We start from the raw sequence: 26,600 nt of genomic DNA, 5'->3' as shown, positions 1-26,600 counted from the left end.
GCTTGAACCTCAGCTTTACTACCGATTTCAGAAGATAAAAGTTGCTGATCCATCACGGACCCAAATGAGGTAATTTCGTAAATTAGGCTTTAAACAAAAAAAAAAAATAACTTGTTAAAGGTATAACTACAACTGCCACTTTTTGCAAAAAATCAAAAAGTGAAAATTTTCAAAATTATTTTGTTACAATTTTTCCAACCACATAATTAAAAATCATGATGCACAAAGCTTATATTTCGGTTTAAAAAACAATTTTTGCAGTTTTTTCCAAAAACAAATAACGCTACAAAGAAATAAAAATTTTTTACTTTGTAAATTTCCCACTTTTTCACTTTTTAGGTCATTGTAGTTAAGGCTTAATGACAAAATTGACCTAAAAAGTGAAAAGGTTCAAAAGTGAAAATTGTCAAAATGATATGTGATGTTTTCCCAAAATGAAGAAAAATACAAAAATGATGCAGAAAGCTTATTTTTTAGTCTAAAAAACAACTTGTATTATCTTTTTTACAAACGAATAGCGTTAGCGAGAAAAAAAAATATTTTCACTTTTGTACTTTTTTAAAAAGTGGCCAATGTAGTAAAGGGTTAACTACATATACACCACTTTTTGAAAAAGTACAAAAGCGAAAATATTTTGTTTCTGGCTAGAACAATTGATTTGTGAAAAAGAGTATACAAATAGTTTTTCTTAGACCAAAAAATAAGCTTTCCCAACTAACAATTTCGATGTTATAACGATGGTGAGAAGCTTCTCGTCATGACTAATTTCACACCTAAAAGACTCATATAACCCTGTTTATCATCTATTAAACTTATGAGAAGTGCAATAAAATACTCCTGTAAAGTTTCTCATCAGTAGCCGAAAGTGGTATTCGATCCTATAGGTGTGGGAAGAAGTACACTATAAGACTACTGCAAAGTTTGTCATCAACAAACGAAAGTGGTGGAGGAGAAATAAAAAGTGAGGTTGGATATAAAAGGAGGGGAAATAAAAGGAGGAGAAATAAAAAGAAATTAAATTGTGTTGCATTTATATTGATTTTTATTTTAGTATTAACTTATTTTTTATAAACCAAGTTTATCTGAGGAGCTAGGTTGATACATATAGTATAAAAGAGAAATACTTTAAACTTTTACACCAATTCCAACTGTTTTTTTTTTTTATTTTATTTTAAACTATTTAACACAAAAAATAATTCCAATAACGCAATTGAGAATTTTTTAGTGTAAATAAAAATCAAACACTTTCAAACTAACATTATTATATTATGTTACTGTAAGCACTTCCCAACATCATTAGCTGCGTTCCTTTGGAAATATTTATCTACTGCTTAGTACTTAAAACTACTTTGAACTACTTTTGCTATACTGAAAAAGTAGTTCAAAGCAGCTTTAAGTACTAACCAGTAGATAAATATTTCCAAAGGAACGCAGCTATTATAGTGTGACAGTAAACAGAAGTCCAGCGAAGCTTTATACAATGCTTACAGAGAATATATAATCCCACTATAAGATACTCCTAAGAAATTTCTTCAGCGTTTACTGATAATTTTTACCGTGGGTAGTATACCAGTTTTATAGGTGGGAATAGCCCTTTGGGCTCGAAACCCGAAAGCAAGAATGTTAGTTGGGTTCTGCATCATTTGTTTTAATTTTCTACCATAAAAAACTATAGGGGTATTCACTATCCGGTGCAACGCAAAGGTGTAAGATTGATAAATTTTATTTTTCTGCTACAACAACTACAAAAGACAAATTTTACACCATTGTATTTTATTTTTGAAATAGGGTTATAGGGTATAGCAAAAGTGCAAAAGTGTAAAAAAAATTGTAGTCTGAATATTTTGCTGTTTAAATTTAAGAAAATGTTACACTTTTGCAACGATACAAGACCATTTGCATCGAATCGTGAATACCCCTCATATAAAAATGGATTTGAAAATTTTCACTTTTGTACTTTTTCACTTTTTGAGCCAATGTAGTTAAGGCCTTAAAGGCTTGGCCACACCGGAGGGTATGCGGTAGAGGTACGGGTAGCGGTAACGATATTTGTATGAAAAAAATTCCACATCTGAAAGTTGATATGTCAGTTTGGAATTTTTTTCATACAAGTACCGTTACCTCTACCCGTACCGCTACCGCATACCCTCCGGTGTGGCCAAGCCTTAAGGCCTTCAATTCCTGTTGAAAAAAAAATACTAGCGCCATCTCTCATCTCACAGTTAAAACTTTATTTTCACCCCCAAAAAACATCCCATCTCTGAACACTGTTTGACATTCAACAGCAGTGAAAAAAAACTAACTCACCACACACACACAAACCCACCACACTTGACCACAGACAAAAAATGTATGATTTTTTTTCCACTATGGCGGCGGAAAAACCACAAGAAGTTCGAGTTCGAGTCCTCGTTCTGTAAATAAAAAAATAAATTTGTTGATACAAATTTGATAAAGGAAAAAACCTTCAACTTAAAAAAAAATCTATTGTGTGTGTTTCAATTGTAAATCCCAATGTTAATTGTATTTAGTTGGGATATTGCATAAGCCAGCCTACAATCCATCTGGTTTTTACTACCGCAGATGCGTTTTTTTGCAAAACACTCCAACAAAAAAGTGTTTCCGTTTTTGTTTCCGTCTTTCGTGTGAGAAAGTGTCCAGGGAAACACCAAAAAAAAAAAAAGTCCCAAAAAATTATAAAAAAAAAACTGTAACTTTGAAACTCATTAAACTTTTCTCTTCCGTCGTTGTTTTGTAGTTTTTATTTTTTTTTGTTTGCTTTAAATGAATTTCAAATGCTTGTCTCGATCGTAAACGAACCAATGGGTAAGTATAAAAAAATAAGAAAAACCATTTTAAACGACTTAAATTTCCTCGTTTTGTAGGAACATTTTACTTGTCCCACATCGATTAATCACTTCCATTCAAAATATGGGTTTTTTTCATTCTTTTATTGGTCAAAAGGGATTCCCGAGCCGGTTTGTGCTTTGGGAAGGTGCCATAAAAAATTTATAATGTTCTAAAAAAAATGTGTCAGCACCACGACGCAGCACACAAACACACAATCGAACAATCAGGCAATAGATTTTAGCAAACGACTTCAATAAATTTGCAAATTGCATCCCTTTGGAGCGAGCGAACGAACGTTTGAGGTCATCGACGATGAAATGGGTGGTTCTTTGGTTCTGTTTCTGTGTTGTGTCGTTTCTGTTTTTGTTGGTAAATTGCTGTTACTCCATTTATAGAATAGGAAATTGCAAGGTTCTGCTGTTTGGGCATTTAATTTTTGTTGTAGGCTGTTTTTTTCACTCTTTTTGTTGTTTTTGCTTTTGATTGGGTGGTAATGATGATGATGATGGTGGTAGTAAGTGGACTCGACTTTAAGGCGACAAATAACGACGACGACAATGATGTGACACTGATGGTTGCAGCACAAATTTTACTATTTTTGAGCTTATTGTGTGCATTTAGTGGCTTTGTACTTTTTGTGCAAAAAAAAAAAAAACGTATGATAAGAGGCCGCAACACTTTCATTATGAATGTGTTTGCATTTGGCTTATTGGAGAGGTTTTTCTGTTTGATTAGATCATTTCTTGGTAAAGATGGAAAACCTGTAATTTGCTGCGTCATCGAAGGTATCTCTGTCATTGAAACTCAATTGGCCTATTCAATATGGTGGAAAATATTAAAAGGGCTTGAGAAGTAATCTTTATTTAACTTCTAGTATATTCGGAAATAGCCAACGAAAGTGGAGAATTTTTAATATATTTTCTAAAATATAACCTCTTTCGTACCGAACATGAAAATGACATTAAAAGCTGTGCTTTGGTAAACAAAGTTAGTGTTTGGATGCGTTTATGGAGGCTTATTTTTGAACTTGTATCCCAATTGGAATTTTATATAGACTACTCGAGCATATTTAGAGCATAGGTCTTGAATAGAGTGACCGCAATAAATCGATTTTCGAAATTTGGTCGGGGGAACCCCACAAAATGTTCAGCCTTTGCAGATTTTTAGATAGCCTAAATTTCAGCTCGATTGGATAAGTCTAAATGGTGCCGACAATGCTTCTCGTATAATTTTGATAACAAAACAAGCACTAGGGCAGAATCCAACTGACTTTATAGTTTCAAAATCAGTTTTATATACAACAAGAACATTTTTTATTTGAAATGCTAGAACAATGAGGAGTTTCACGTAGTGTAAATGAAATGGGTCAGTTCATAGTTCTTTCATAAACTGTGATTTTGTCGTTTCTAAGAAAAACTTACTATTCATCGACATTAGCTTTGTTTTTTTTTTTACATCGATATCCGTATCCGCAGTTGGATAATAATAACAATAATATAATGAAGAACTAAGCTGACATAAGTTGAGTTTTGCCTTTAATTCTCCCGTTTATTACATCAAGTGTTTTGTGCTTATTAGCATTTTCTTACTGATATCCTCGCTTTATTTTTTAGAATCTGTTTTGGACCATAATTTTGAAACCTCTTTTACTACCTTGCAAAAGGAGGAGGTTCTCAATTTTTCTTGAATGTAAGGCTGATTTTGAAATTTCAAAATTAATTTTTGAGGTCAGTACTGAAAAGTTAAATTGAACACAATATTGTTTTTTTTAAGTAAAACTAAAAAAATTTAGCAAGAATTATGTGTAAAAACAGTACCTTTAATTTAATATATAAAAAGTGAAAATGACCCCATCTGTTTGGGAGCTAGAGCTAATTTTCTTCGCAAAACAGTGAAAAAAACAGAGATTTTTGATACTTTGAGCGAGTGTCGGCACGATTTAGACTTATCCAATCGAGCTGAAATTTAGGCTATCTAAAAATCTGCAAAGGCTTAACATTTTATGGGGTTCCCCCGAAAAAAATTCGACAAAAAGTTTTTTCTATGGGAGTTGCGGTCACTCTAGTCTTGAAACATTCGAATTGCCATATTTATGCGGATGATGTTACAATCTTTCAAAACTGTCTCTAATGTTCGTGATTGTGAAATGTTGCAATGTTACCTAAATTCATTTTTCGACTGGTGTGTTCGTAATTGTTTGCAACCCTTTACTTCCTAGTGGTTTCACCATGAAATCACCTATTAATTATTTTTTATTTCTTATTGCAATAGCCAAAATTTGAAAATTATTGAATGAGCTATTGCATTATGAGTAGTACGACCAACAAAAAATTTAATATCTGTATAAAAGTTAATATTTAGTTAAAAAAATACAGGATGTGTGAGGGTTTTCTCAATTTTTCAAGAAGTAGCCTTAAGCTTAGAGCTATAAAATTAAATAACGGCAACACGGAAAGAGAATAATTATAATGGTTCTTCGATCTATGGAATATGTAAACATGTTTTTCACCAGAAAATTTGCTTTTCCAATCTAAATACTAGATTAATAAGACTTTTTGGTAAAACACATAGGTTTGTAGGTGCGCGCATTTTTATCTTTTAGTTTTTTTTTGCTAAAAAATTTACTTTAACTTTTGTACTCTCAGCTCAAACATTCCTTATATGTACAGCTGTGTTCAAAATAATAGTAGTGCCTGCAACAAAATAACATTTTTTATATTTACTGTGCTTTTACGGTTAAAAATTTAATTTCTTTGATGTCAAAGTTTGTAACGGTCAATTACTAATAAATGTATCGTAGGTTTAAAATGAAAAAGAAGGTGCTAAATAATTTTTCATTGACCTTTGGTTGTTCTTTCTAATTTGGCCTGTTCAAAATAATAGTAGTTAAAGTTATTTTTGAAGAATTTAAAAGCGGTTTATAGCTTAGAATATTTATTTTTGCTTTAAAAATAAGTACTCATATAATTTGAACAATTTTTCAACAAAAAACGATTTGTTTCGGTTTTAATCTATTAAAAGTTCGAAGAGCAAAACACTGCAGTTCGGATTACGGAAACTTATACGAAAGCTGCTTGAAGAAGGGAAAACCTACTTGGAAATTCAAGGTTATATTAGGATGGTCCCCTACAATGGTAGCCAATGCAATAAACTCAACAAAAGACCCGAAACGCGCGGTAGAAAAAGAAAAAAGACCGTCGTAGATGACAGGCGTATTGTCCAGATGAGCAAAGTTGAGCCTTCTGCGTCGCCGTTTCAAATCCAGAAGGCCTTAAGCCTGGATTGCAGTGCAGTGAACATTCGGAGGCGACTGTTAGAGACTAAATTGTACGCTTGAAGTCCACGAAAAATTCCGCTGTTAACAAAGAAATATGTTAAAATACTAAAATTTTTGACCCTCCATGTTTAACTGTTTTCGTCGTATACTTTGGAACATATTCCGAATTGGGTGGACGTCGGACGTATTGTGGAGATCCAGTACCACCAAAGAGGACAAATTTACTCTCATCAGTAAACAATATGTTACGCCATTACTTCGTTGGCCAGTTTATGTGGTCTTTTACAAACTGGATACGCTTTTTAATATGTTCCGCGAAACTTTTCGTGGACTTCAAGCGTACAAATTAGTCTCTAACAGTCGCCTCCGAATGTTCACTGCACTGCAATCCAGGCTTAAGGCCTTCTGGATTTGAAACGGCGACGCAGAAGGCTCAACTTTGCTCATCTGGACAATACGCCTGTCATCTACGACGGTCTTTTTTCTTTTTCTACCGCGCGTTTCGGGTCTTTTGTTGAGTTTATTGCATTGGCTACCATTGTAGGGGACCATCCTAATATAACCTTGAATTTCCAAGTAGGTTTTCCCTTCTTCAAGCAGCTTTCGTATAAGTTTCCGTAATCCGAACTGCAGTGTTTTGCTCTTCGAACTTTTAATAGATTAAAACCGAAACAAATCGTTTTTTGTTGAAAAATTGTTCAAATTATATGAGTACTTATTTTTAAAGCAAAAATAAATATTCTAAGCTATAAACCGCTTTTAAATTCTTCAAAAATAACTTTAACTACTATTATTTTGAACAGGCCAAATTAGAAAGAACAACCAAAGGTCAATGAAAAATTATTTAGCACCTTCTTTTTCATTTTAAACCTACGATACATTTATTAGTAATTGACCGTTACAAACTTTCACATCAAAGAAATTAAATTTTTAACTGTAAAAGCACAGTAAATATAAAAAATGTTATTTTGTTGCAGGCACTACTATTATTTTGAACACAACTGTACAATGTAATTACTAGTTCAATCATTATTTTTTCTTTTTTGTGTGTAGGTAATTAGAAAATATCAAAATTTTTTCTCGGGAACAAAGGGTTAATATCAATAAATGTAATTTTATGAGTTTTACATTAATACTCTCTAAAATCCCTTTCAATTATTTGTTAAATGGAGTTTCCTTTTCGAAAGTAAGTCAAATTTCTGTCCTTGGTGTCTTATTTGACCCTAAACTAAAATTTATAGAACACATCATTTCCATAAGCCGTCACATCTCGGTTGGATTAAGAGAGAAAGTCACGTCAGTTTTCCTATCCTTTTATTCTAAAATAGCTATTTGTAACTTTTGTTAAACCGATTCTGAAGTACACTTGTCAGGTTTGGTCACCTCATTATGAGTGTCACATAGCGAGGCTAGAACGGGTTCAAAAAAAAGTTTTTGCGATTTGCCTTTAAAGGCCTAGGCTGGGGCAATCCTTACAACCTCCCCCCATACATAGATATACTCAACTTATTGACATGCCTTGTCTTTAGAATAGAAGGTCTTATTTATGTTTTTCATTCATTGTAAAATTAATTAATGGAAAAATAGATTTTTTGCACCTTTTTGTCTCGCATTAATTTGAATATTCCTCAACGAAATTTCCAATTACGAACGATTTTCTCCTTTAAATGTAATGTTCAGTTTATTTAATGTTTTCAATAATAGATTTTATAATTTATTTGACCAATTACTTAATTTATTACCAACATTTCAATCAAATTTTTACTCGATTTTTGAATTTATACTATGTGTATATTCATGTAAATAAATAAATAGGTGTAAAAGCCAAGTTGACGTCATTACCTGCGTTTGGGGGGATTTGTCTACTGCTTAGTACTTAAAGTTGTTTTCAAGTACTAATATTTTATTGAAAAAGTAGTTTAAAGTAGCTTTTAGGATTAAGCAGTCTATAAATAATGTTTCCAAGGGAATCCTATTGGAGATACTAAAGGTCATGTCTCTAAAGACAAAGTTCCGTCAAGGGTGGGATAGCTGGCGGATGTACGAGTAAGACTTATATTTACGAACTAACAAGAACAGTGAATTGCGTATTTTGATGCAAACTTGCAATATATCCTTCGGTAAAGCAAAAGTAGCAGTAGCAGTTTCTACTTGGGTGTGGTTTTATGATAAGCAAAAGACTTGAACTAGAAAACACGAGTGTTGAATATTAAAGCGAACATACAATCCGCCAGGCTAATATTGGTTTTGACTTTAACCAACAAGCCTCTTCCGCCAGATCTTTTCAATTGGATACAGCATGTTAGTTGAGTTTGTTCTCTACTTGAACACACTATCTAAGATGCATTTTTCTACTGCTACTCTGTCCTTCGGGGTTTGATGCGGAAACTCGGTCTCCTGATGATCCTCGATCTATGCCGCTGGCTGTAAAGCCATCAAAAAATCTTTATCTCAAAGCATTCCAAAAGGTTTAGATCTGCTCTGGTCAGTGTCCGCAATACAGCTTACAGCTGATTAAGATTCTGTTCCTGTGCAGGGCATATTAATTTTTTTAAAAAGAGGCTTTACTGCTTAAATGGCTTTTCAGCCTGAAAAAGCTGCTGTTTACACTATCATATTCGCCTTTAAAATGGACAAGTAATGTATTGTTAATAAAACTACCATTGAGAAGCTTGAATTTGTTGGCGTTCCTAGGAATGTTTAGAAATTCGTTATCGTATACTGGTAGGATGTATGTTTACAATATCAACCTGATTACTACCGCAAAGCTTTCGAGATATAATATCATGCAACTTTGTCAAAAAATTTGCAACATACTTCCAATTTGATTAGTTTAAGATTGTTTCCTACGCAAACAAAGATGTTCTACTATTTCCGAAATCTAACCTAGACAAAGCCTTGGGGCATATATACTCGTATATTTGTGTACTGTGGCCTTGGGTAACCTCATTTCGAATGTCAAATTTATCATATGACCTTGCTTGGTCGATTTTTCCATGACTTTGTTTCAAAATAAATTAAATCCAGTATTTTTGAAAATGTAGTTTTTGCAAAATAAAAAAAAACATAGCATTAAAAATTTAAGATATATACAATACATATGAAGGTATACAAGTAATATTAGACAAAAATGAAAACATTTTATGCAGTGCGCCATTTATTGTTTATTATTTTGGCAATGTTCCAAATAGGAAAAAAATTGTTAAAAAATTGGCAGACGACATAACATCACAACATTTAAGTGGTAATTTTATAATAGATCTTTTTTTGTTTCATAAAAAAGTACACATTATTTAAGTTAAGTGATATTTTTATTTGATGCTTGATGAACAAAATAAATAGTTCTTGTCTAAAATAATAAAAGAACTCAAGTAAAAATAGAAATTAAAACATTTAAAAAAAAAATGCATAACCCACACATGTTTTGGTCTCAAGACAACGTTGGTATCCGTAGAGTTTGAACATGTTAATAATTTATCAAAATTGTAGTTTATATTTCTTAATCAGGGCAGATTGCTTGCTTCGAGTTCCATAACGACGACAAAATTACTGGAATTATTGGAAAACTTGAAAACTTATAAAAATTGGTGCGGAGAATTTCTCCATAATAAAAAATTTGTTCAACTGAGTGTTTTGCCATACGTGACAATGGATATGATTTCGATGCCATTCGAATCTATGAAATTTTTTCAAAGATTGTATATAAATGGAGTTTTAATGTTTAAGAAGATGTACATGGCAGTCAAATCAAATTCAAAGCATGACTGTTAATAAAAAGGCATTTTTTTATTTTAATTTAATAAAATTTTAATACAAAAAACTGAAGTTTGTTCGCGATAAAACTTCTCATCCGAATTAAACCCGCACACCACAAAATTATCATTCAAAAACTCTCCGAAAAGGTACCCAAAATGTAACGAAAAATTTCTAAATGTGCATTGAACTTTCACATTCCTCCTCAATCTAAAATTTACATTATTTGTGTGTTAAAGCAATACCTACCACCTACGGCCACCACACATGTTTCAAATTGTATTTTCATTAAATATTCAAAAAGTATAAACAAAAATAGTTTAAAAACTGAAAAAATGCCAACTTGACTCTCGATATACTGCAGATAGTCGTTCATTATATGCATCTCAGAACAAACAAAACAAACTAAACCAAACTAACACAAAATGCAATAAATAAACTCATTTGTTTAAAGTGGCAAATGATAATGTTAAAGTTGTTTTTTTTTTTTGTTTTTAGTTTTAAACTAAATGTGTACCAAAGTATAAAAAAAAATGACAAGCGGCATAGACTGGCGTTAGAGTTTTGTAGACAACAACGACGACTCTAGACGCCACACAACACGTTTGGTTGTGAATATATGCCTACACAATACACAATCCTCCCACTTATTTATTTTTCTATTTGGTATTTATCAATTTTTTGCCAAGAGACTAAAAACCCCACCATTTCCCTCTTTTGGGTCGACTATGATGTAGCTAGGATTTCATAATTTATTTAATCGACATCGCGTACATCGACTAAGTACCTTTTTATTTCGTTGTTTTTGGTCGAAATAAAATGTTTATTTTATTTTGTCATCGTTAAGTCACCGCCACCATTTCCGTTTTCTTTCGATCTCGTATCTTGTCAAGAAAAATGCACCACAGACATTCCTCTGTGTGTTCTTTAAATAAATTTTAAACAAAAAATAGCAATTTCACATTTAGCAACAAAACGCCATGCCTCAATTGATTCTGAATTTACCACTTTGCAAGTTTCTCTGAGTTACTTTTCAACATCTGCGGTCAGTTTATTAATATTTTTGATTTTCTTTTTTTTTTTTTAATATATTGAAAAATGGACTTTCCAGATATGGAGAGGGTCAAAAATCTTCCTGCATACATTTGTGTAATGAAGAAATGCCTCATCCAAAATAGGATAATTCTCCTAAAACACAAGTAATGTTATTGCACATTCCTGTCTTCTCTCTCCTCTCTTTATCTATTCTTCTCTGGATTTTAAATTCTCCCATTTTTGAGATCTGTCTGAGGCACAAAGGAAGTTGGTTTTGATGCGTTTTCTTTTAGGGCGGATGTACGTAACGTACACACATGCCTCCCCGATTCGATTTGAATCTTCTTATTTGTATTCAAAGTGCATAACAAGTGTTGAATCTTAAAATAAACTGAATCATAGAATTGAAGAAAAATAATAATAAAAGAAGAAGAAGATATATAAAAGCTTTCCCGTATTTTTGTCTGGTTTGGTCTTAGGTATCTTCTCTCTCTCCATGGCATATCGTCTCAAAAGTCGAAACATCCCAAATGTTTCTTCTCACACATCCTAATTCACTCTCGCTTGTCGTCGTCGTTGAGACGCTCGGTCGTTGCCGCCGTTTTGACTCTTCTCTGTCGTCTTTATCTATTGCTTCGTCGTTGTCGGGCCATCTCAGGGAGGAGCAATTGTCGCCTTCTGCCTAAGTATCTGAAAATATCTAATGTGCTCCGAAAAGAAAAAAATTCGATCATACCAAAAAGCTTTTTCACAGTGCCAGAGTGCGATCAGTATGCTATAAGCGATACTAGCGAATCGATTACGCTGCCGCCGCCGTGCACCAACAGAGCCGACGTCGTTTTGCCGCATTATTTCCACTAAAATAAAATCATTTAATTAATTTTCTATTCTATTTTCCAAAACGGTAATATGTAAATTTTTCCAATTACGCACACGAGAAGGAGAAAGTGTTGATTTAGTAAAATTTTCAAAATATAATTGAAAAAATGTACGTTTCCAACCTCGTCGTGTAACTTCAAAAGTTAATGGGTTCAATTTTTTTTCGCAAGAAATTAGATAATATTCTGTGAGATTTTTTTTCAATAATTACTCACTGATTCTTTTTTTGAAAATATCGAAATAATTAACACGGATTAGAAAAAGAAATTAATTTTTTTTTCTTTTTAATTAAAAATATTTCATCGACATTGATCGGTGGAGAGAGAGATATAAAGAGAAGGAGCTGAAGGAGCTAGAAAGTGAGTGCGCGTGGATATTTTTAGATAAAAAAATACATGTGTATTGAAGAAAATATACATATATTTTGTATTTTTTTGTGCGCGATGCGGCTATTCTATTGAGAGTAGATAGTAAGCGTCTGTTTCACAATGTGCAAACTATTTTAACAAACGGAATCTAAAAATACTTGAAAAATAGCAGAAGTTTAAAAAAAATGTAGGGAAGTCTTTTTATTTTGTATTTTCTGTCGCAGTCTTGACTCTCTAATTTGAATCTTTTAACCCCAAGGATTTTGATTTCTTTTTATCTTTTAAAATGTAATTTTTTTTAAATGTATCCTCGAAAAGTTCAAAGGCAAGTGTTGGTTGTTTTTAATAAATCTTTTTAACTACCCAATGTGTTACACAGGGTGTCCTAGTTATGATTATTTTTATTTATGAAAACAACACATTTTCTACCGACAACTACATACTTTCGGATATTTAAAGCTTTCTCAAAAATTCTTGCCGGCTAATTAAATCGACAAAAATATATAAATTTATGTATCTACTATCTATATAATATTCTATAAGATACAGGGTGCTTGTCAAAATATTGAATGAAAGCGAATGAATCAAATGTTTATTTATTTCTAAAAACAAATTTTGGCAAGCAGTTATAACATAGGAATGGTCATGTTTCTTCGTCATTTTAATGATTTTTGGTTGTGCAATACAAATTGACTATGTAATAGTGCAAAACTGATCTTGAGTGATGATGACAATGAAGACAGCTCAGAATTTGACGAATACGTCATCAGGCTCTCTCTATCGCATTCGTCTTGGTAGTCGGTAAAATAACAAATAATTTAAAACCGTATTGGTTTTTCAGACGGTCGTTTTACAGAATGATATTTTTTTGCCATACTGAAAAGTATGGCAAAAAAATATCATTCCGAAAAGAAAGCTTATCAGGAAGTTTAAGACCTTTCCATATTCTAGCAAATGTTAAAAGAAGATTTTTGTGAAACTGTTGTAAGTTTTCACGTGTGAATTTAATTGGTTTCTTGTTATTCAAATCCCATATTAAATCATAGCTGCCAACTTCTTTAATAAGTTCTAAAATCATTTCATAAACTTTCAGAAGGTTTTTTTCGAACGTAGTTTTCGCGTCTTCGCTTCTTTTGAGCTCGATCTGAAACCATTTTTTTCACACATACTTTATAAATATGGTTTAAGTACACAATTGAAATACATATTCAGCCCTATCTTGAGTTTCACGTGGAATATTTTTGTTCGGCCGCAAATTCAATCAAAAGCTATCATGAGTTTCACCCGAAGGGAATTTACATTTACCGCTGAACTAGTTTCTTGTTCGGCACCAACATTTAAGTGAGGTAAGAGCCGTCGAACACCTCGCAAATTACCTGAAAAAAAAGTTGAAAATAAATTAAGATCCCAGAACGTGAACAACTTTTCGCTCGGAACGCACATTAGGGGAAGAGTGAAATTGAATTTTTCCAGGTGGAAAAAAAAATTAAATTGTTCTCAAGCCGAGTTGTAATAGACAGTTTTGTTGGCCCAAATTCATTGGAATTCTAACTTAAATTAAGTTCTAAATACGAGTTCTAACAGTTCACGTAAACTGACCGTGAAGCTTTGATGTGATTGTAATAATTTGTTGCAATGGACAATTACGGGGAAATAAATTACTCCATTTTTTCTTTATTCTCCGACAGTCAGCTCCATCTCTGATGAAATTTAGGCCCATAGTCGTTCATGAAGTGCATGATCTTTATCGCATGAACCAACCGCACAAAAAATCCAAACATATTGCCGTATATACCGGTTGATCGCTTTCTCTGCCTCTTTCCTTTATCTACATTTGTTTCGATCGACCGAGTTCGCTTTAACACTTGGTGAAAAAATGTCTTGAACTAAATTCTTTTATTTCGTTTCAATCTTGATAGTTAAGAGTCTTGGGTGATTTCTTAAAATCGGTGTTAAAATTTTTCTGTTAGCTTAATTCGGTTTAAATTTGAAGCACAAAATTTAGTTTTTGGGAAAGCTAGTTGTGAAATTAAATCATCGTAAAATCTGAATAAATTTCTTACGGCCAATTTCTTCACATAAGTCCTAAGTCAGCTTAGTACCCGGTCTAGCTAGACCAGGTCCTAGCACTAGTACTCGGTCCTAAGGAAAAGTTAGGACCCGAGCATTTCTTCACATATATGGGACCGGATCTAAGTTCACAACGCAGTCCTAAGAATTAATACGTATAAAACTGGTCTAACTGTCATTCTGTCAACATTTTGATGTTTAAAATAATTATTTTGATATTTGAAACACTTTATTTTCATATTTAAGAGATTTTAACAAAATAAAGAAAGACAAAAAGTAGAAAATAATAAAAGAACTATCAAAAAAAATTTAAAAACAAATGTGGTCAAACGTAACAAGAAGCCAACAAGCAAAACAAATTCGATTCATTTATCAAGAAATTAAATAGTCAAGAATTAATTTATGAATGCTGAATTGTGTGATATTCTGAAATACAGGTCACCACCGAGGAAGGTTTCACACAAGTACTCGAGGTATAAACGGATTGCTAACCTTAATGCAGTAGACATATTAAGTTAACGACATTTTCGGATAGACGTTTGTAACTACATATGTACATAAAAAATTTATTTTAATAAAAAGAATAATTTAAAAGAATGCAGTCCTTATATTGTCTTTTTTTTACTAAAATGCAACTCGCAATATTTTATCTTGACTTATAGGCAAGTCCGAGGTTTTATTGGGGTGTAAATGGCTCACAGGCCGAGAAATGTAAAGACCATCTTGGTTGTCACTTTTAGGAAGATCGAACTTTTTTGGTACTTCTTCACCAAAAAGTGTTCTCTTGTTCATTCTTCCGGTTCCGGCATTGCATTTCTCATTTCAGGTAATTTTGGTAAATTTTTAAAAATCGTTCAAATCATTAAAATTACCAAAAAATCACTTAACAAGCGAAATTAATAAATCCGGCAGATTTCTCTTAAAAAGAATAGAATCCATTGTTTTTATTCAAGTACTAAGCGCTAGACTACCGATTTTGAGGTCCTAACAAATATTGAGTCCTAACTAATACTCGGTACCAATTTGACAGTACTAGGGCTTAGAACTTTTGTGAAGAAATCACTTGGTACTGATTTGAGTACTAACGATTGGTATAATAACCAGGTACTAGCTGATTTTGAGGAGCTAGCTAGGACCAGGTCCTAACTAGTACTCGGTCCTAAATTGACAGTTTTAGGACCTAGTACTTGGGTGAAGAAATGAGTTGGTACTTATTTGAGTACTAACTTTAGGACTAGGACCGGTTTTAGCGTTAGGACTCTGTGAAGAAATCGGCCGTTAGTTTTCGCACATTTTTATTTTTGAGAAAAAGCGGAAATACTTAAAAATAAAACACTGTAAACCTCAAAAAGTTTATGTTTTCAATACTCCTGTAAATTACCGCGGACGCTACATAAATTCAGTTTTGGGTCTCTTAGACCCAAATTCGACGTTGCAAATTTTTTTAATGGTGACAACCAAAAACTTTATTAAATTATATCCTTCCCATTTGTTACGACCAGTCAAGTTAAGTAAGAATAAGCTATTGATATAGTTAAATGATTCAGAAATAATATACTTCTAAGGGCATATGAAGCTCCAAAGTCGTAAAAAGTGGTTTGATTTGAAAATAATAGCCGTGTTTTATTGGTACTCAGTATTTTACTGAGTAAACATTTTATGCTGTAAATGACATCTATAGATTACTTTTATTTATTTACAAATAATCCTTATTGTTGAAGGGTCAAAAATGTATAAGTTTAGAAAAACCAATAAATAAAAAACTTTTTTCTATCCTTAGCAATTATTTGTTGTTGTTTCGCGTGCAAAATTTTACTGAGCTAAGTACTGAGTTACCAATAAAACACGGCTAATAAACAATATACTTTATACAATATAATGTATACAAATGAAAATAATAGTTTATTATGCCTTACTCTCAAGCACTTTTCCATGTTTAAACCAAATATCTCGAAAATCATTCGCGTGAGAAATTTGCGTCGCTAGAGTCCTATAGAGACTTGATAGACTTGTTGGAAATTGCAACATACCTACTAATTTTTCTCTTTTAAAAGCAAACAGAATTTAAGGTCACATTTTAACAGCAATATAGCTTGTAAGAAGACGTGCGAGTTGTTTAAAAAAAATGTATTTCAAACACTCTGTCATCTTTTTTTTTAAATAAGAACAGAAGCCAAAGCTAATCAATGAAAGGATAATCACTATGTACACTGCACATTACATTCAATAAATTGACATTGACTTACTTTCAATAAAGAAAAACGAAAGATGGCAAGAAAAGCAAACAATCGACCTTGAATTTCATACTACAACCAAAAGGATACATAGCTAGAAGTGATCTAAGAATATAATGCCAATTTCTTTTTTTTTTTCTTTTAAATTTATTTTTCCTGTTTAAACTTACTCATTGATTTATTTTATAAGATTTAAAAGCCGCATTGAAATACAAGCACGTATCTCTACGTCTATGAAAGTCTTGGTGTGTGTTTAAAAACCCTTGAAGAGAACAATAAGAAATATTGTTTATAAGTTTCTGTTAAATTGTTTTGTTTAAACAGAGAATTTTCCACAAATATATTTTTAAACAAATTTTAAATCAAAAAATATTCTCTTTGCTTAGAATGTGTATATTTTTGCTTCCAGCGTCAATAAAGGAAAGGAAAAATTGTCTTTAAACGACAACGAGTCTGGGTTTTTATTAATACATATTGCGTGACTGCATGTTCTCCTGCTCCACTTTGTTTTCATCATTTGCTTTTAATTTAATAACTTTGTACCTACTCGCACCTAATTAAAAATGTGTGTTTTGTCACTGAAAACTTCCTCAATGACGAGATACTGTTACAAAAATAAATAAATAAATCTCAACACACACCTACTTTTTTTTTTTAATGCATAAGCTGAAATTAAAATTTAAAAAAAAGAAGAGAAACATCCATAACAGGAAACTTTTCACAACGATTTGACTCGGCTTCGGCTCGTCGAACGCAGGAAGACATATATTTGTTTTATAGATCCCCAAAAATATTTGGCAACCAGCCAGAGATTATTATTTGTATAAAATGTTTTTTTTTTTTCAAAAAAATTTCCAAGATATTAATAAAAACGGGTGCAAAACTCATAAACACATTTCACACGGACTGTATTAGTAATTGACTCACAATATTATTGAATTGTACTTGTTTTATGTTAACCCGATAGCCGATAGCAACCGCATGTGAAAATGCTGACTAATCAATAAATAAATACACCTATGCATTTCCAATTTGAAAAAAAAAGATTTCTTCAATGATACGCTTAGTGTAAATATTTTGGCAGTACATCGTCATAAAAAGTAGAAATTGTATGTTTCTTCGACTCCGATCTAAGAGAAATACTTTCATACATTTTTTAATTTATTTGTTTGTAGAATTTGTTTCGAGTCTTGTAGGCGAAAGTAATAAATTATAGATGAACAAAATATTATAAAGAAAACACTATTTTGGTTCAACTGTTTTTGAAATTAAATTTCATTTTAATTATGGCGTTAAATTAATATGTTATCCCCTGCAACTAACAATTCAGTCAGTACTTTGCTTAATTGATGAGTTCGTGAATCAGTACTTACTCAGTTTTTCAAAAACAAACCAAAAAATTTTAGTATATCCTTGAAATTTGGAATTGTTATCTAAACTTTGCAACAACTCTTTATAGGTTAGATTAAAAGTCTAAAGGCTTGGCCACACCGGAGGGTACGCGGTAGCGGTACGGGTAGCGGCAACGATATTTGTATTAAAAAAATTCCACACCCGAACGTTGATGTGTCAGTTTGGAATTTTTTCCATACAAATACCCGTACCGTTACCTGTACCTCTACCGCGTACCCTCCGGTGTGGCCAAGCCTTAACAGTTGATCTTGCTGCCGTATCAGTTAGATCAAATTTAATTACAATGCTTTTGGCTCTATGCTCTAACATAATTCGACCTATGGTAAAAATCCTATGATTTTCAACTTAAAAAGTGGTGTTGATATATTTGGGTATGCTTTTGCTTGAAAGAACAGTGCTTAACGCATCTAAGCTTGCCCCCTTTTTTCAAGCCTCTTAAGAGCAGGTGGCTTCAATTAAAATCTGGTAGGTGTAGTTGTTGGTTCATGTGTCTGAAGTGTAGTCGAACTTTGCTAAAGTGCTAAGAGAGACTTTATCTGTCTTCATTTTCGGTAGAGTTTAAGCCTTTGTAAATTTTAAAAAGATTTTAGTTGAAATGACGCAAAAGTGGTACAAAATTTTCTATTGCGTGTCAATCTTCTGCATAAGTTATCCGTACTGTGGCTGAGTTCCATTTTCTTAACTTGGTAACTCAGTTTGCTCGTGTTCTGTTAGAAGAGTGGTAGTTCTCGTTTCTTACTACACGAAAGCACTTTCATTTCCTGAAACAGCTTCGTTACGTGAAACGCAATGACTTCTTATACGGTATATTTTCTAACTAACCGATATTCCTCTTTTGGAGTTCTTTAACATACAGTAAATTCTAGGAAAACTACTCATTTAAACGATTTTCACAATATTGTCGCAACCTTATAAGAGCTTTGTCGTAATCCACAAGAAATTGGCCTTAAATTTTGTAAATTACCTTTAGTAAATGAATTTCTTGAGCATTCTTCCTTCTTTGAACGACAATTTTAGATAAAGCTGCACCCATGTTGGGATGTCCCAGCTCACGCCTTGCTAAAGCAATGGGTGCAGATTTTCCTTCTAGATCGTTATTCATTCCGCTTGAATATAAATGAAAAAGTTTATCTTGTCATTTTCTAGAAGCTTTCGTAGAATGCGTTGTTTTTTTCATTCTTCCAAATAAAGACCCCAGTAATTTTTTGTTTACAGAAAATTTTGTTTGACTAGATTTGTAGGTCCCCTTTCAATTTTTGGGATTGAGAGCACTACTGAAAATGGTTTTATCGGTTGTAACTCAGAACTTTCGTAGTGACAGTCCATTGCAATACGCCATTGAACATCATATTTCAATGTTAACTTAATAATCCTTAAACTTAAAATACCCAATTAATCAATTTATAATACATCTATTCGTTTCAGACATGGATACTCCTTTAGAAGAATGTTCGCATTTTGCTGTTCACGATAAAACACCCGATTCGACACAAAATAAATTGAATCTTGTAGTTCGCCCACATTACACAGTTGAGAAGGTCTTCCGTGATGTTTCTTTACAGTTTCCATATGAATCGTATGATCTGATCATGCAACCTATTGATGAGAAGGATCCTATGGTAAATAATTCAATCATTTTCCCAAAAAAAAAATAATTATATAAAAGTTATTTTTCTATTTATAGATTTATCTTAACGATATCAAATCACAGACACTCGAAGAAATACCTGGCTTTGTACCACAAGCTAAAAATTTTCTCATTCTACTGCCACCTGGCGAGTGGGAGAAGAGTTCTAAGGAACGTTTTGAAATTTCACTCGGTCCACTTAATCAACAACAACAAAAGCGTAAATTCTCTATGGTAACGATGACTGATTCATTGAATTTAAGTCCAATGACACCAGATCCAGTCTCTGATGATGATTTGGCACTCGGAGCATCGGCTAGTCCAACAGAATCAGATCCAATAAATGGAGCATCCATGATGCTGCCACCCATACCTAGTCCAAATGATCACCACACAACAATTGGTCCTAGGAACCAAACACGGTTTGAGGTAAATGAGAGTTCTCTGAAGAATTCTTTCCCGCGTGCTTCAGATGAGTATGGAATGCTTTCAAACCAGCAATCATCAGCGGCTGCTTATGTGGGACTAGTCAATCAAGCTATGACTTGCTATTTGAATAGTTTGTTGCAAGCTTTGTATATGACACCTGAGTTCCGTAATGCACTCTATCGTTGGGAATTTGACAACGATAATGAAGCGAAGAGTATTCCTTATCAATTGCAGAAACTATTTCTTAATTTACAGGTAAGTCTTACAAAGCTTTAAAACAAAAAACCTCTTTCTTACATTTTCTTTTTTTTTTTGTCTTTAGACATCAAAAAAAGCAGCTGTAGAAACAACAGATCTCACACGTAGCTTTGGTTGGGATTCGAGAGAAGCCTGGGAACAACACGATATCCAAGAGATGTGTCGTGTCATGTTCGATGCCTTGGAACACAAGTTCAAAAATACAAAACAAGCAAACTTGATAAGCAATTTGTATGAAGGAAAACTGATAGACTATGTCAAGTGTTTGGAATGCAACACAGAAAAAACACGTGCTGACACTTTTCTCGATATCCCCCTGCCAGTACGACCATTCGGTAGCTCTGTAGCTTATGGCAGCATTGAAGAAGCCCTTCGAGCTTTTGTTCAACCAGAAACACTCAACGGAAATAATCAATATTTCTGTGAGAAGTGCGACAAGAAGTGCGATGCCCACAAAGGCCTGAAGTTCAAGAACTTCCCCTATATTTTGACATTGCATTTGAAGCGTTTCGACTTTGATTATCAAACAATGCATCGTATTAAATTGAATGATAAGTAAGTTGGGATATATTTTTATATAAACACGAATAAAATTGTGAAGTAAAAATTGATTTTTTTTTTCTTCTTATCTTCAGGGTTACCTTCCCACAAACCCTCAACTTGAATACGTTTATAAATGCCACTGACGCTCAGACATTTGGTAATTTTAACAACGTGCACATGAATGGATTTGCTTCGACATCAAATAATGATGACTGCAGCACAACAGATAGTGGCTCAGCAATGGAGGAGGATAACTGCAGTGGCATTGCAACTACTGCAAATTCTAGTCAACATGAGAATGATATGCAGGAAGACGACGAAGGCATTGATATGAGTACGAGCACGGACAATCGAACTAATGCTTCAGTATCGTTGGCCTCGAAGAATGATAGTGGACCGTATTTGTATGAATTGTTTGCTATTATGATTCATTCAGGCAGTGCATCTGGAGGGCATTATTATGCTTACATCAAAGAATTTGAGAATGGCGAATGGTTTTGCTTTAGTGACCAGACAGTATCATCTGTAAGTGTTGTGTTGGATTGTTGTTGTCATATAATTTTTTTCATCAGTTATTGTTTTTGGCATCCTTAAGCATTTAAGAAAAAAGTTGCCGATGTTTTTTCAGCTAGTTCGACCTCCAGTGTACGTTTTCGCACTTTTGATTCTTTTTAAAGCATTTTTTTTAAATCTCTAACACCTTTTGCAAGTTTCAAAAATACTTTTTCGGCGTAGGATATGGTAGTTTCTTCATAGTGTAGCAAAAATGTTGATTTTTTTCCCCGTGCCTTATATGTATTCATTTTGATATTTCTATTCGTTTAATATAGGTACGGTGACCATATTTCTGGAAACGAAACCCGGGACAGATAAAAAATTCGTTGGATCTTTTTGAAAATATTGATTTTTCAAAAAAAAAAATTTAAACTTTTTTAAAATGAGTTTTCATAATTTTTGTTCAAATCATTTAAGTCGCTTATGAAATCAGAAATCAAGAAAATGGTTTTATAATAATGTCTGTTAATAACTTCTAAAAAAATTTTTTTTTAATCAAAATCGGGAGAGCTGTTTTTTAACATTTTTATTTTATTTTAAATGATTTTGAAATTGTATGATCTTTAACACAACTTTTAACATGTCCTTAAAAGTTTTGAAACTTATCTGGTTTCTGTACTCTTCCATAGCTATGTTGTTCTTTATTCGAAAACTTTTTCCTGGTGTAGCAACCTGACAAACAGAAGCTGGAACTAAATAATTGACGAACATTTAAAATAAACTAAAGCCTAGTCTAGAGGCGAACCGAAAATTTTCATTCAAAACCAGCACAACGAAATAGTTAACGAAAATTTTGCTTTTCGTTGCATAATACGCAGCTTAGGCAACGAAATTCTTACCTGTGCTAGAATATATGGAGAGTTTTCAATAGTTTGTCACTCCCATTTATTTGTCCAGGCAATTTTTCTTGCAGCAAATTTTTTTGACTTTGGAACATTTTTTGTTTTGCTTCAGCAGCGTACTAGACCTAATGCTTTATCCGAAAAATTAGAAAATTTTCAATTTCAGCCACTATTTTCTTGTTTTCCGTACAAAGTATTTAAAATATTGAATATACAAATCAGAGAATGTGCAAACACGGGACAAATTACAAAATACGGGACACTTATACGTCGATGGTTTCTTAAATAAAACCCAAGACAAGCTGTAGAAATACGGGACAGTCCCGTGTAAACCCGGGACGGATGGTCCACGTAAATATGGGCCAAAATCTTGAATTTTAAAAAAGTCGGTTCATGAATGGGCAGAGCACAAAAATGTATATGATGCATCAATGTGAATGATGTATCATTATATTAGGATATGCATGTCGGAAATCCTTAGGCCATACAATTTGTTGGACCACGTTATTTACAGATTCTAAGATCGTTCCCGGAAATGACGTTTTGACCTTAATTTATTTTAATGTCACAAAGTAAAACGAAATATTTTTGAGATTGTAGTGGTCTCGATATTTGATTATAATACCACCAAAAAAAAATAAATTTTAATCTTAATGCACCCCTACACAAGCTTTCCCGGAATGACGGTTAATTGATGTGCGCAACTTATAAATGAAATATGAAACTAAAACTTACTTATAAAAATACATTTAATATATTTATCCATAAAATAGGTGTGAAATGATAAATCTTATCAACTTTCGATCTGATCAATTCGGTTGCAATTTTACATCAGGGAATAGCATAGTAAAAGTCAAAAAGAGGGAATTTAGTGCTGCCAAGTACAATACTTGAAGCACTATGTTTTTCTTAGCTATAAGTTAAAAAGCATAACCTAAGTCCGTTTCGAAAGTATGCTGTAAAGCCTCATTTTCCCACTGTCATACTGAAAAGATCCTCTCTGTTACTTTTAGCATTGAAAGCTCCCAAGAAAATTTTAATTACGTTCTTGAATTATTATTCATAGGTTTTGCAAAGTGAACCTCGTAAAAGCTTTGTTTGGAGAATTTATGTTTCTTTTCTCTTATAATGGTGAAACTCTCTTCTCTCATATAGTGGCAATTGGTTTTGAGGCGGATAGTCGTAATTTTTGTCCTGCTCTTGTCAGATTTATCTGATCTATTTAAATTATAAACAGCATTATTTTACTCAGAAAAAAAATTAATATTATTTTCTGTCTCTTGCAACAGGTAACTCAAGAAGATATACAAAAGTCCTTTGGTGGAAGTGCTACTAAAGCATACTACACCAGCATGTATAGCTCCAGTACAAACGCCTATATGCTTATGTATCGCCAAATCGATCCCAAGCGTAACGAACGGTGTACCAAAACCGAAGACCTTCCCGAGCACATAACTACATTATTGCCAAAGCTTAACTGTGAAGACGAAGCACGACATTCTCGTCACACCGAATTAGCTCTGGAAAGCCGAGTAAAACCTCGAGTTTACTTCTACAACCCAAAACTTAAGAAGTTAAAAGTGACTCGTGTCTATGTATCACGATCATTTGACCTCAAGTTTATACTCGAGTCGGCCTATCAAAATTTAATGGTGGAACAATTTGCACCCCTCTCTCGTTGCCGATTAGTGGCTTATGATGTGGAAATTATTCGTAGTTATGAAAGCGATGCAGATCACCAGAAATATCCATCGTCTGATTATCTGCTCGAATATAGAGGTGAGAACGACGAGTTTGAGGTGTACAAACCAGGCGGCACAACATTACAAACTTACCAAGTAAATTTGCAAACAATGGAAGTCGATGGACCACATTTGGTGTATTCATCGACTCCTGAAAGTAGTGATGCTATGAGGAAATCAGTTGCAATACGTTTGGGCTTGAAGGAAAGTGAGGTCCTTATGGCCACAACACCTGGTCATAAAGTATTTGTAGCAACAGATCCAAATGCATCACCAGAAGCTGAAGATAACTTCAAAAACACAGTCAAGAAAATGTTCTCAAAATTGACATACTTCTTCCTCACGGTACCCAACACAGATCCTGATAGTTTGGAAATTCTAAGTATTCCACAATATGAAGCACAAAATGGTGTGGATGTTGTGGATGCTGTTCTAATGAATGGTGACGCCTCATCTGAATACCATCGTCGCGAATCACCCCTTCCACCCACAACCACAGAGAGCAATAGCGAAGACAGCAGTCTTAGCGATGGCGATCGTACTTTGGTAGACACAAACGGAGCCATGTCAAGTACCAGCCATTCACCTCAACTGTCCAGTCCCGATGAATCCGAATCTCAAGAGATGTTCCACAAAATCAATTCCATTCTCGTGGACGGACCACAAGCATCCACATCCACTGCGGAGGATACATCATCACAGAGTTTCTACTTCTTTGCGCAGAAAATTGATGCTGATCCTCCTCCTTCTGCCACATCTGCCTTAAATGGAAATCACGACGATTCCGAAGACTGCAACCGCAAGCCACCGGTAATGTACAAGGTGATTGTAGATTCGCGAATGAAAATGGCGCAATTGAAAAGGCATTTGGAAGCATTGATTCGTGTCCCTGGGAATTATTTCAAAGTCTCCCGCAAATACGATACTACAGATCCCATTTACCCCTCATACACATTACTCTTCCTGAGCGCCGGAGAGATGTTGATTGTGGAGTTGGGAAAAATTCTGCAAAACGATGAGCACAAGGCTAAAGTTTACTTTATGAAATTGAGTGAACTCAATAATAACTCGGGCAAGTTGCCGTGTGTGTGCGAGTGGATTTTCAAGCAGGGAATGACGGTGCGAGAGGCAAAGAAGCAACTGGTTGCTCAACTACATCGTATTGATGCTAAATATAAGACTTTGAGTGTCGAAAATTGCCGACTATGGATTAAAGGGGGCAGGAACCCTGTGTATTTCTTAAATGATGACGAGTTACTGGGCACTGAAGGTAGAGTTGCCATATCTTCTGAGGTAAAAAAATGGTTTAAAATTCCTGTTTAGGGTTTAAAGTAATTTTTTTAATTTTATTTTAGTTTTTAATCCAAGAATGTGAAGATGGCATTTCTCCTGTAACAAGCGAGGATAGCTTGACAATATTTGTTAGGCGCTGGTATCCTGACAGGTTGGAATTGGATAAATTTCAAGAAATCACACTAGAAAGTTAGTATTCATTTAACCTTTTTTTTCAAAGATGATTGATTATAAAAAATCATTCTTTTCAGAACATACCGATATAAAGCAGAAGCTAGCTTCAATATCTGATATTCCGGAAGAAAACATCGCTTTTAGCAAAGTAAACTTAATAAATAATATTCTTATGTAAATTATTTCAAACTTATGTCCTAATTTTTTTTAGGTAAACTCTTCCTTCCCATGTACAAATATCTCCATGGTAAGCATCAATAGTACAATGAAATGGTACACCAACCCAACTACCATGGATAAGGATCCACTTTCATCGACAGTTAATGGAAATGTTATTTTCTACAAGTAAGCTCTTTACTCAAATAATTAAATGACTTTCTAAATTATTTACCCAAACCCTTATAACAGAGATGACACAGTACAACCCAAAGAACTTACTATGGAAGAAAGGCGAGAATTCAATTTGAAAGAGAAGAACAGATTGGATCGCCTTGGGTGTCCCTCGACAACATTGTATTCACCACGCAGAGAACGTGCACTTAAAATTCACTTAGATTTGTCCCCAATAGGTCCAAGTACCAGCAGTAGTAGTAATAGTTCAGCCTTAAAACCCTCAGAAGGCACATCAAGTAAATTAGTGGACGAATAATGTCCATCCATTACAAAGTCGAACAAAAAGAAATTGCTGTTGCTAACAGGAGTATTGCGAAAAAACTTTGTTTTCACTCATCACATTGCTGGACGTTAGTTACCAAAATACCATCCACACAAAAAATTTAAAAAAAACAGCACCACGCATGCATGAAACCATCATCACAAAAATAAAAAAACACAAAAACACGGACCACGTATGCATGAAATCATCATTATTTCGTGATGATGGTTTCATGCATGCTTTTGGCCCTTCTTTTTTTGTTTGCTAAAAACCGCTCAATGTTTGTTAAAGAGCGATCCGAGCAGAGTTTGTGGTTAGATGTAATTAATGAAAAAAAAAACAACTCTTAGCTTAAATAATGAGACTGTTAAAGTTATTATTAAACAAATATTATTCTCTTTTTTCCTTAAAACAAAAAGAAAAGAAAAAATCAAGTTATTTTGCAAAGAAGAATAAAACATGTCCGTCTATGTTTTTATTTCGTTTTCTTTTTTTTCGTTAGAATAGGTACGCATTTTGGCCTTTGAACAATATACACTCTTAAAATAAAAATATTACAAATATTAAATAAAAAATAACGAAAACCATAAATTAAAAATTGAA

At 33.3% G+C, this 26,600-nt stretch overlaps 1 protein-coding gene across 2 annotated transcripts; it reads left to right on the top strand.

Moving 5' to 3' along the window:
• The first annotated feature begins 2,364 nt into the window (after window positions 1–2,364).
• LOC129912449 (ubiquitin carboxyl-terminal hydrolase 47) lies at window positions 2,365–26,340 on the top strand. 2 transcript variants are annotated; one of them, XM_055990679.1, is made up of 10 exons: window positions 2,365–2,826; window positions 19,305–19,498; window positions 19,564–20,190; window positions 20,258–20,748; window positions 20,829–21,261; window positions 23,423–25,168; window positions 25,231–25,357; window positions 25,420–25,490; window positions 25,554–25,687; window positions 25,751–26,340. In XM_055990679.1, exons 1-10 carry the CDS (start codon window positions 2,796–2,798, stop codon window positions 25,989–25,991), a joined length of 4,095 nt encoding a protein of 1,364 aa, XP_055846654.1. In that variant the 5' UTR covers window positions 2,365–2,795; the 3' UTR covers window positions 25,992–26,340. The 2 variants fall into 2 exon arrangements, with proteins under 2 accessions (XP_055846654.1, XP_055846655.1); XM_055990680.1 differs by lacking the exon at window positions 2,365–2,826 and adding an exon at window positions 11,630–12,153.
• The last annotated feature ends 260 nt before the right edge of the window (window positions 26,341–26,600 follow it).

The sequence above is a fragment of the Episyrphus balteatus genome, chromosome 2 (genome assembly GCF_945859705.1).
Source record: "Episyrphus balteatus chromosome 2, idEpiBalt1.1, whole genome shotgun sequence".
Taxonomy (NCBI): domain Eukaryota; kingdom Metazoa; phylum Arthropoda; class Insecta; order Diptera; family Syrphidae; genus Episyrphus; species Episyrphus balteatus.
The sequence above is the reverse complement of the archived record's forward strand: the minus strand, read 5'-3'. Positions and strand labels throughout refer to the sequence as shown.